At 42.1% G+C, this 12,314-nt stretch overlaps 1 protein-coding gene across 3 annotated transcripts in view; it reads left to right on the top strand.

The window, feature by feature from the left end:
* LOC130123836 (inositol monophosphatase 1-like) overlaps nt 1-12,068 on the top strand; it is a 109,623-nt gene extending 97,555 nt beyond the window's left edge. For all 3 annotated transcript variants that reach the window (XM_056293144.1, XM_056293145.1, XM_056293146.1), the window contains exons 4-9: nt 2,349-2,453; nt 4,985-5,030; nt 5,469-5,577; nt 5,873-5,981; nt 6,729-6,880; nt 11,660-12,068. In XM_056293144.1, the coding sequence (XP_056149119.1) occupies nt 2,349-2,453; nt 4,985-5,030; nt 5,469-5,577; nt 5,873-5,981; nt 6,729-6,880; nt 11,660-11,823 (685 nt within the window). In that variant the 3' untranslated portion in view covers nt 11,824-12,068. The remainder of the gene's footprint in view (nt 1-2,348; nt 2,454-4,984; nt 5,031-5,468; nt 5,578-5,872; nt 5,982-6,728; nt 6,881-11,659) is intronic.
* Nucleotides 12,069-12,314: the final 246 nt, after the last annotated feature.

Raw genomic sequence — 12,314 nt, 5'->3', positions numbered from 1 at the left:
GTAGTTACCCATGTGAGACATGTAAGAAGACAGACAGACGTATAAAAGTTTTAGTTACCCATGTGAGACATGTAAGAAGGCAGACAGACGTATAAAAGTTGTAGTTACTCATATGATACATGTAAGAAGGCAGACAGACGTATAAAAGTTGTAGTTACTCATGTGAGACATGTAAGAAGGCAGACAGACGTATAAAAGTTGTAATTACTCATGTGAGACATGTAAGAAGGCAGACAGACGTATAAAAGTTGTAATTACTCATGTGATACATGTAAGAAGACAGGCAGACGTATAAAAGTTGTAGTTACTCATGTGAGACATGTAAGAAGGCAGACAGACGTATAAAAGTTGTAATTACTCATGTGAGACATGTAAGAAGGCAGACAGACGTATAAAAGTTGTAGTTACTCATGTGAGACATGTAAGAAGGCAGGCGGACGTATAAAAGTTGTAGTTACTCATGTGAGACATGTAAGAAGACAGACAGACGTATAAAAGTTGTAATTACTCATGTGAGACATGTTAGAAGGCAGACAGATGTATAAAAGTTGTAGTTACTCATGTGATACATGTAAGAAGGCAGACAGACGTATAAAAGTTGTAATAACTCATGTGATACATATAAGAAGACAGACAGACGTATAAAAGTTGTAGTTACTCATATGATACATGTAAGAAGACAGACAGACGTATAAAAGTTGTAATAACTCATGTGATACATGTAAGAAGACAGACAGACGTATAAAAGTTGTAATTACTCATGTGATACATGTAAGAAGGCAGACAGACGTATAAAAGTTATAGTTACTCATGTGATACATGTAAGAATGCAGACAGACGTATAAACGTTGTAGTTACTCATGTGAGACATGTAAGAAGGCATGCAGACGTATAAAAGTTGTAATTACTCATGTGAGACATGTAAGAAGGCAGGCAGACGTATAAAAGTTGTAATTACTCATGTGAGACATGTAAGAAGACAGACAGACGTATAAAAGTTGTAATTACTCATGTGATACATGTAAGAAGGCAGACAGACGTATAAAAGTTGTAGTTACCCATGTGAGACATGTAAGAAGACAGACAGACGTATAAAAGTTTTAGTTACCCATGTGAGACATGTAAGAAGGCAGACAGACGTATAAAAGTTGTAATTACTCATGTGAGACATGTAAGAAGACAGACAGACGTATAAAAGTTGTAGTTACTCATGTGAGACATGTAAGAAGGCAGACAGACGTATAAAAGTTGTAGTTACTCATATGATACATGTAAGAAGGCAGACAGACGTATAAAAGTTGTAATTACTCATGTGAGACATATAAGAAGGCAGACAGACGTATAAAAGTTGTAGTTACTCATGTGAGACATGTAAGAAGGCAGACAGACGTATAAAAGTTGTAGTTACTCATGTGATACATGTAAGAAGGCAGACAGACGTATAAAAGTTGTAGTTACTCATGTGAGACATGTAAGAAGGCAGACAGACGTATAAAAGTTGTAGTTACTCATGTGAGACATGTAAGAAGGCAGACAGACGTATAAAAGTTGTAGTTACTCATATGAGACATATAAGAAGGCAGACAGACGTATAAAAGTTGTAATTACTCATGTGAGACATGTAAGAAGGCAGACAGACGTATAAAAGTTGTAGTTACTCATGTGAGACATGTAAGAAGGCAGACAGACGTATAAAAGTTGTAATTACTCATGTGAGACATATAAGAAGGCAGACAGACGTATAAAAGTTGTAATTACTCATGTGAGACATGTAAGAAGGCAGACAGACGTATAAAAGTTGTAGTTACTCATGTGATACATGTAAGAAGGCAGACAGACGTATAAAAGTTGTAATTACTCATGTGAGACATGTAAGAAGGCAGACAGACGTATAAAAGTTGTAGTTACTCATGTGATACATGTAAGAAGGCAGACAGACGTATAAAAGTTGTAGTTACTCATGTGATACATGTAAGAAGACAGACAGACGTATAAAAGTTGTAGTTACTCATGTGATACATGTAAGAAGGCAGACAGACGTATAAAAGTTGTAGTTACCCATGTGAGACATGTAAGAAGGCAGACAGACGTATAAAAGTTGTAGTTACCCATGTGAGACATGTAAGAAGGCAGACAGACGTATAAACGTTGTAGTTACTCATGTGAGACATGTAAGAAGGCAGGCAGACGTATAAAAGTGCCCCTTCTTCCATCTCCAGCCTCTTGCCCGTTCACAACGTTGCTTTTTTACAAACATGTGAAACTAAATTCTGAACATGCTGTTTCATCAGCTCAACTGGGGCCAACAGGAAACAGGGCGTGACCCAGATGTGTTTTAACTGTTCCAGGTTCATCGGGGAGGAGTCTGTTGCTGCCGGCGAACGTCTACTACTGACCAGCAAGCCCACCTGGATCATTGACCCCATAGATGGAACCGTCAACTTTGTCCACAGGTAGTCTCCTGCCTTGCGTCTGTCTCGTTGTTATTAGTGGCAAAGCTCATGTGGCTTCCGGTGTTCTTCCGGTGGCTGCTGGAGCCATCTGGTCTGATAATTCAACTGTTTAAATTTTCTCTCCCAAGTCACTGAAGATCCCCTCATATCTTACTAGTCATTACTAATGTACTAATTACATTACTCATGTAATGTAATGTAATCTCAGGAGCTTTCTCAGTATTGCATCAGAAACACTGGCTCCATAAGATTACACTTACTGTAAGTTAACATATATTTGGGGCTACGAAGATAAGGTCAGTAGTTAAAGTGTTGCTACAAGCCACAGCCGCAGTGTTCGCACCTCAGGCAGACAGGGGCCACGTACACGGCAGGTCTTGATGCCTGATTCAGATTTGTTGTTAAGGTCAGATGTGTTGTCAGGGATGTGTAATGATGTTCACATTACTCGACCTGTGTTTTTACACCATCGTGCCGCTCATTTGACACACATGCACACACATCATGTGACGTTAGCATGGCGACACAGGCAACACACTGATGCCACAGTGAGTGGGTGTTTATTCCGCAAGGTTTCGCGGATGCGTGTCTAGTTTGCAGTTGCTGCAGCATTTTCAACCACCTCCGTGGCGTCCGTGGCAGTGGGAATGTAGCCTGCTGCGTCCTGACCCCCATTTCTTCCCATGCATCGCACACATATTACTTCTAACGGCTTACACTACAAACAGCAGAGAAACACGTGGTGTCTGGTGTGTGAGATGGTTCTGGGTGTTACTTAGCATGTTCTGGTAGGATTCCCATCACCAAGATCCGACCTGAGTTTAAATTCTCTGACTGGATTTTTGTCCCCATGAAGGATTTGTGACATCCCAGTCAGCGTCTGGTGTGGCTCCCTGGCTGGAATTAGCGGGCGGAAGGAAGGAAGAGCTGTTGGTCAGGAACGGTAATGGCACAGTGAATGGTCAAACAGTTCTCACTTCTCCAGACTGGGAGTCATCAGACGAGTGTACAACCAGTACACAACGTCTGTGTGTTAACTCACCGCACTCATGTTGTTGGTATTTTAATTGTTTAGTGCTTCATTTGTACATTTGCGTTTTGGCTCATTACGTAGTGTTCAGTTTATATATGCTGTTTTCACATATTGGAAAACTTAAAGACGTTTTATTTCAGTCATGTTGGTTATTTGCCCTGGTCTGTTCGCATATGTATTACAACAATCTGCAGGTCAGGCAGCCTGGTGACACAGTGTGTAGTATGGTCGCCTCACTGCAAGAATGTCCTGGGTTCGAGCCCTGGGGTTGTGCAACTTTGGGGGTCGTCCTGGGTCGTCCTCTGTGTGGAGTTTGCATGTTCTCCACGTGTCTGTGTGGGTTTCCTCCGGGTGCTACGGTTTCCTCCCACAGTCCAAAGACATGTAGGTCAGGTGGACGGCCGTACTAAATTGTCCCTAGGAATGAATGTGTGTGTGTGTGTGTGTGTGTGTGTGTGTGTGTGTGTGTGTGTGTGTGTGTGTGTGTGTGTGTGTGTGTGTGTGTGTGTGTGTGTGTACATGTTTAACTATCCTAATGTGGACCAATTGTCCTCATTAGGATAGAAAAACCTGAAACCACCTACCTTGTGTGGACATTGTAGAGGTCCTCACAAGTAAAAGGGTTTATTTTAGGTTTAGGACTTGGTTTTACGGTTAAGGTTAGAATTAGGGTTAGGTTAAGGTTAGGGTAAGGTTTAGGATTAGGCATGTAGTTTGCATGGTTAAGATTAGGGTTAAGGGCTAGGAAATGAATTTAGTCAATGAGGGGTCCTCATAAGGATAGTGAAAAAAGTGTGTGTGTGTGTGTGTGTGTGTGAGATGGCCTGGCGGCCTGTCCGGAGTGTCTCCCCGCCTGCCACCCAATGACTGCTGGGATAGGCTCCAGCATCCCCGTGACCCTGGTTCGGATAAGCAGCTTGGATGATAGATGGATGGATGGATGGATGGATGGATGGGTGGATGATGGATGGATGGATGATGGATGACTCTGCAGGCGCCATGACTGAGGCAATGGAGAGTGCTGCAGCAAATACAAAATAGAAATGTGTCCGACAGCCTTCTCTGCTTTCCCGCCATCCAAACCTTTTCGAAGAAACATCAGCTCTTTCAGGTTCCATGGTTCACATCTGTCTGTTGCTTACGTTGCTATGCCAACATCACTCATTGCTGTGTGCGCATGCGTGTCATGAAACCCATGACGGTGCCAAAATACAGTCCAAATAAACACTTGTGTAATCAGATAAGATACTTTGTTGTCATTGTGCACATACAATGAAATCATGTTTGGTGACTGTCAGACCAGCAACACTAGACAAGGTAAATGATGAAAAAACAAGAATAAACAACATTTAGTGTAAATATTGTAAAAGTCGTTAAAAAAAGATCTGAAATTAACAAAAGAGTGTGAATCAGGCATCAAGACCTGCAGTGTAAATCACGAGAACTTTCCTGTTTTCCTGGTTTCATCACACATGCTTTCCTCTTTTCGTCTTCACAGATTCCCCTTCGTGGCCATCTCCATCGCTTTTGCTGTTAACAAACAGGTACAGTCAGTAGTCCGGGCTGGTCCCAGCAGGACCCTGCAGCTGACCTGCAGTGCCTATCTTCTGTTTGTATGGAAATGAATACTAACCTGTTGACGAACAGGTACAGTCAGTAGTCCGGGCTGGTCCCAGCAGGACCCTGCAGCTGACCTGCAGTGCCTATCTTCTGTTTGTATGGAAATGAATACTAACCTGTTGACGAACAGGTACAGTCAGTAGTCCGGGCTGGTCCCAGCAGGACCCTGCAGCTGACCTACAGTGCCTATCTTCTGTTTGTATGGAAATGAATACTAACCTGCTGCTGTCAGGTTGTGTTATAGAAACAAGAAGACTTTTCGGACACTTGGTCTGGCAGCTGTGTTCTCATGGCGTCAGTGTCAGTGACTGTTTGAAGCTGATCTTGAGTCCGACTGTTTAGTTATCTGCTGTCGTCACCAGACGGAGTTTGGCATCGTGTACAGCTGTGTGGAAGATAAACTCTACTGTGCACAAAAAGGGAAAGGTGCCTTCCTGAATGGTGTGCCGATCCAGGCCTCTGGACAGGAAGGTAAGATATCTAGCCATCCTGTGATATCTTCACCCTGTCAGTCACACTCACATCTGTTCATTCCCACAGTAAAGTACTGAAGCTTTCAGTCATTTAGTGCAACTGTAGTTTCTTATGTTTTTCATTAGAGGACAGAAAAGACAAGCACACTATGGCTGATCTCAGAACAGCAGCAGAGATGAGTGGAGTTGTTGGTTTCACAGTGACATGTGCTGATGTGTTTGTGTAAAGATGTTCGAGTTGCGTTAGTGGTGAAAAACCTTGGCTTATTCAAATGCTTATCTTTTCTTCACAGACATTCACCAGTGTCTGGTGGTGACTGAGATTGGGGCGGAGCGAGATGACCTGTCTCTTTCCACCATGACCTCCAACATCTTCAGGCTACTGAAGGTTCCTGTCCACGGGTACAGTCCTTACTCATGTAGCTTCATGTGGAACAGAGCCTGGTCCTAAAAAAAACAGCTGGGACTATCCTATACAAAACTATGAAAGCCTCTCTGTCTCAAGAAAACCTGGAAGCAGAAACCATCAGAACCTCCTCAGAAAGAAGGCCCAGCAGAAGTGAGGTTCTGGTTCTGCTTGGCTCCTAAAGGGTCAGAAACACCAGTGTGACACCAGTGTACCTTTAATGGTGACCTGGGCTTGGAAAGCAAACAGTCTGTGTACTAACCAGCTTGTGGTCTACTCATATGAAAATGGACTATGGTAAAACCATAGAGACAGAAGATTACGCAAGTATTTCCTTTTGTCCGACATCACATTACTACACTAGCACTACAGGTATAACATTCCTATGGTAATTCTATATGAACAATTTTACACTACAGAAATACTGGAGCATCTGAATACTATTGTGACAACAAAAACACATAAAATACTACATTATTTTAAATAGTACTTTCTTTAGTGTTTGTATTATCACGTGATGAACAAACCACAGGGAAACTATAATAAAGGATTTTATGGTTTCACTGTAGTCCATATTTCCACGGGTAGTTTACAGTAGTCTTGTTCCATAATCTCATTCTGATATGGAAGCTGGTGATCCAGCCTGGTCTGGTCCATGGTCCATGTTGTGCTTCTGGTTTGTCTCTGTCCACACACGAGGCTCATACATGATGTTCACGCATGATATCCGTATTGTGTCCTAGTGTCCGGGCCGTGGGGACTGCAGCAGTGGACATGTGTCTGGTGGCCACCGGTGCAGCAGATGCTTACTACCACATTGGGATGCACTGCTGGGATATCGCTGCCTCCGCCATCATCGTGCAGGAGGCTGGAGGCGTTGTCGTCGATACTGATGGTGTGTAATAATGATAATACTGATATTACTCAGTATTTGTATAGTGTAGTAATGATAATACTGATATTACTCGGTATTTGTATAGTGTAGTAATGATAATACTGATATTACTCGGTATTTGTATAGTGCAGTAATGATAATAATGATATTACTCGGTATTTGTATAGTGTAGTAATGATATTACTCAGTATTTGTATAGTGTATTTATGATAATAATGATATTACTCGGTATTTGTATAGTGTAGTAATGATAATAATGATATTACTCAGTATTTGTATAGTGTAGTAATGATAATACTGATATTACTCAGTATTTGTATTGTGTAGTAATGATAATAATTATATTACTCAGTATTTGTATTGTGTAGTAATGATAATACTGATATTACTCAGTATTTGTATTGTGTAGTAATGATAATACTGATATTACTCAGTATTTGTATTGTGTAGTAATGATAATAATGATATTACTCAGTATTTGTATTGTGTAGTAATGATAATACTGATATTACTCAGTATTTGTATAGTGTAGTAATGATAATACTGATATTACTCAGTATTTGTATAGTGTAGTAATGATAATGATATTACTCAGTATTTGTATAGTGTAGTTATGATAATACTGATATTACTCAATATTTGTGTAGTGTAATAATGATAATACTGATATTACTCAGTATTTGTGTAGTGTAGTGTAGTAATGATAATACTGATATTACTCAGTATTTGTATATCCAAAGGAGTTGAATCAAGTGCAACTGTATTTGGTATATATCCATGAAGACGTTTCGCCTCTCATCCAAGAGGCTTCCTCAGTTCGTGCCTTTCTGACTGGACCAAGCTAGTCTGACTGGCTGCTGATGAGACTCAGAATTTATCCTCTAGGAGTCGCTAACAGAGCCATATACACTCACCGGCCACTTTATTAGGCACACCTGTCCAACTGCTCGTTAACGCAAATTTCTAATCAGCCAATCACATGGCAGCAACTCAATGCATTTAGGCATGTAGACATGGTCAAGACGATCTGCTGCAGTTCAAACCGAGCATCAGAATGGGGAAGAAAGGTGATTTAAGTGACTTTGAACGTGGCATGGTTGTTGGTGCCAGACGGGCTGGTCTGAGTATTTCAGAAACTGCTGATCTACTGGGATTTTCACGCACAACCATCTCTAGGGTTTACAGAGAATGGTCCGAAAAAGAGAAAATATCCAGTGAGCGGCAGTTCTGTGGGCGAAAATGCCTTGTTGATGCCAGAGGTCAGAGGAGAATGGCCAGACTGGTTCGAGCTGATAGAAAGGCAACAGTAACTCAAATAACCACTCATTACAACCGAGGTATGCAGAAGAGCATCTCTGAACGCACAACACGTCGAACCTTGAGGCAGATGGGCTACAGCAGCAGAAGACCACACCGGGTGCCACTCCTGTCAGCTAAGAACAGGAAACGGAGGCTACAATTCGCACAGGCTCACCAAAATTGGACAATAGAAGATTGGAAAAACGTTACCTGGTCTGATGAGTCTCGATTTCTGCTGCGACATTCGGATGGTAGGGTCAGAATTTGGCGTCAACAACATGAAAGCATGGATCCATCCTGCCTTGTATCAACAGTTCAGGCTGGTGGTGGTGGTGTAATGGTGTGGGGGATATTTTCTTGGCACACTTTGGGCCCCTTAGTACCAATTGAGCATCGTGTCAACGCCACAGCCTACCTGAGTATTGTTGCTGACCATGTCCATCCCTTTATGACCACAGTGTTCCCATCTTCTGATGGCTACTTCCAGCAGGATAACGCGCCATGTCATAAAGCTCGAATCATCTCAGACTGGTTTCTTGAACATGACAATGAGTTCACTGTACTCAAATGGCCTCCACAGTCACCAGATCTCAATCCAATAGAGCACCTTTGGGGTGTGGTGGACCGGGAGATTCACGTCATGGATGTGCAGCCGACAAATCTGCAGCAACTGCGTGATGCTATCATGTCAATATGGACCAAACTCTCTGAGGAATGTTTCCAGTACCTTGTTGAATCTATGCCACGAAGGATTAAGGCAGTTCTGAAGGCAAAAGGGGGTCCAACCCGGTACTAGCAAGGTGTACCTAATAAAGTGGCCAGTGAGTGTATATGAGTGGCTCTTCTGTGCTCCGATGTCCAGCCACGCCCGTCGCCATCGGAGCTATTGATTTGCATTTGTTTAGCAGCGACGGTGGTTGGGGGTGTTAGTTTGGACTTGATTGTTCAGTGGTCATGAGAGTGGTTGGAGCCGTTAGTGAGCGACTGTTGTTCTTGGAGGCTAGGCTTCTTGAGTCTCCTGGGTAGAGATGAAAGGACGGCATTGTAAGTGGGAGATAGGTGGTGTCGCAGACCTCCTCCTCTGTTGAGGGATGGTTTTTCCAGTTTCGCATAGATGGCTTCCTTCGCCCCTCTTTCAAACCATCTATCTTCTCTGTCCAAAATGTGTACGTTGCTGTCCTGGAAGGAGTGTGTCTTCTCCTTTAGGTGTAGATAGACTGCTGAGTCTTGTCCTGAGGAGTTTGGCCTTCTGTGTTGGGCCATCCGTTTGTGTAGTGGTTGTTTGGTTTCTCCTATGTATAGGTCAGTGCAATCCTCATTGCATTGTACAGCATACACCAGATTGCTTTTCTGGGTGTGTGGTACATGGTCTTTGGGATGAACCAGTCTTTGTCGGAGTGTGTTGCTGGGTTTGAAGTATACCGGGATGCGGTGTTTGTTGAAAGTTCTCCTGAGTTTCTCGGAGACCCCAGAAACATACGGGATGACTGTGTTATTCCTTCTGTTCCTTTTCTCCTCGTCGCTCACCTGGTTGGTCTTTCTGGAACGTGTTGCAGTTTTCACAAAGGTCCAACTGGGGTAGCCGCAGGTTTTTAAAGCTCCCCTCAGGTGTTTGTGTTCTTCTCGTTGGGCCTTAGTGCTGCTGGGCACATTGTCAGCTCTGTGTTGCAGAGTTCTGATGACGCCCAGTTTGTGTTCCAGAGGGTGGTGTGAGTCGAAAAGTAGATATTGGTCTGTGTGAGTAGGTTTCCTGTCTTCCCCAATGTGGACGTCACAGTCCAAGAAGGGCAAACTGTTGTTCTTTACGTCTTCCCTTGTGAACTTAATGTTCTTGTCCACTGGGTTGATGTGTTTGGTAAACGCTTGCACCTCTTGTGTTTGGATTTTGACCCATGTGTCGCCCACATATCTGAACCAGTGGCTCGGAGGTGTTCCTCTGAAGGAGTTCAGGGCTCTGTGTTTTACCTCTTCCATATATAAGTTGGCCACAATAGACGATACTGGTGAGCCCATTGCACAGCCGTGTTTCTGTCTGTAAAACTGGCCCCTGAATTGGAAATATGTAGTTCCATATGTAGTTCTGAGGAAGCCTCTTGGATGAGAGGCGAAACATCTTCACAGATATATACCAAGTCCAGTTGCACTTGATTCAACTCCTTTGGATAACCATGACCTGGATGAATGAGAATATTCACAGGCAGTATTTGTATAGTGTAGTAATGATAATACTGATATTACTCAGTATTTGTATAGTGTAGTAATGATAATGATGATATTACTCAGTATTTGTGTAGTGTAGTAATGATAATAATGATATTACTCAGTATTTGCATTGTGTAGTAATGATAATACTGATATTACTCAGTATTTGTATAGTGTAGTAATGATAATAATGATATTACTCAGTATTTGTATAATGTAATGATAATACTGATATTACTCAGTATTTGTATGGTGTAGTAATGATAATACTGATATTACTCAGTATTTGTATAGTGTAGTAATGATAATAATGATATTACTCAGTATTTGTATAGTGTAGTCATGATAATGATGATATTACTCAGTATTTGTATAGTGTAGTAATTATAATGATGATATTACTCAGTATTTGTATAGTGTAGTAATGATAATACTGATATTACTCAGTATTTGTATAGTGTAGTAATGATAATGATGATATTACTCAGTATTTGTATAGTGTGGTAATGATAACACTGATATTACTCAGTATTTGTATAATGTAGTAATGATAATGATGATATTACTCAGTATTTGTATAATGTAGTTATGATAATACTGATATTACTCAGTATATGTATAGTGTAGTAATGATAATACTGATATTACTCAGTATATGTATAGTGTAGTAATGATAATACTGATATTACTCAGTATTTGTATAGTGTAGTAATGATAATGATGATATTACTCAGTATATGTATAGTGTAGTTATGATAATACTGATATTACTCAGTATTTGTATAGTGTGGTTATGATAATACTGATATTACTCAGTATTTGTATGGTGCTTTTCATAAAAAAGAAGAAGAAGCTGGAAGCGCTTTCCAGTCATAAAAGCAAGATAAGAAGCCAGTAGGTTAAGATGGATGATAGCGATATACGGAAGTCAAGATGAAATAGGTCAGCTATGGAATGATGGAGAAGAATAAAGAAGGTGGCAAGGCTGGGTGACTCCTCTCTCCACCAGTAGCTGATGCCTTGACTCTGACCTTGTTCGCCATCCCTTTCTGAATTTCACCGGTGTGTTGACTCATATGCCCGCTCTTGAGTGGCTGCCCCGTAGGCCGTCCCTATGTATCGATAATCAGTCAGTCAAGTCCATTCCTGATGAGACAGTGCAAGCCTGTTTCATGCCACGAGCATCATCAGCTGTCAGTGATTGACAGCTGATGATGCTTGCGGCAGTCATGGATGTGACTGCTTATTTCTGCTCTCTGACCTGTTGTGTTTCTGCAGGGTCACAGTTCGACATGATGTCCAGAAAGGTCATCGCGGCGAGCTCCTCGGCCGTAGCCAATAGAATTGCACGGGTGGTCCAGGCCTTCCCTTGTCACCGTGATGACGAGGACCCAAAGTCCACATCTGGAGCTGGTGCTGAGAGAGGCCATGAAGAGTTTTAAGTCAAGTGGCAGTGTGTGCTGCTCATTTAACAGCAGGAACAGTCTGAACAGAGCGCAGCAGATGTGCAGCAGGTGTTCAGCAGATATGCAGCAGATGTGCAGCAGATGTTCAGCAGGTGTGCAGCAGATGTTAAGCAGGTGTGCAGCAGATGTTCGATGTAAAGTCTGAGTCAAGTGGAAACACCAGTTGTGTTAAATCATTTCCCTGTTTGTTTTCTGTACTCTGAAATTAAACTGGCATTATTCTGACATCAACTGCTTGGACTTTGTAGATGTAAGTGGTGAGTTGGACAACTGTTACTTGTGACTGCATCTCACACAGGTGATGCCAGGCACACCACACCCCTTGACCCCTGAACTTTGACCAACAGCGAGTCTTAAAACGATGGTTTTGTCACTACAGCAGTGGACAGGAATGTATTTCTGAAATAGAAGGTCTACCGTTGTCGTGTCACTGAGTGCGAGTGAGTGTGTTGCTGGAGCCCACAGCA

Source organism: Lampris incognitus, chromosome 14 (genome assembly GCF_029633865.1).
Source record: "Lampris incognitus isolate fLamInc1 chromosome 14, fLamInc1.hap2, whole genome shotgun sequence".
NCBI lineage: Eukaryota > Metazoa > Chordata > Actinopteri > Lampriformes > Lampridae > Lampris > Lampris incognitus.
This window is presented reverse-complemented; position numbering and strand designations above follow the sequence as displayed.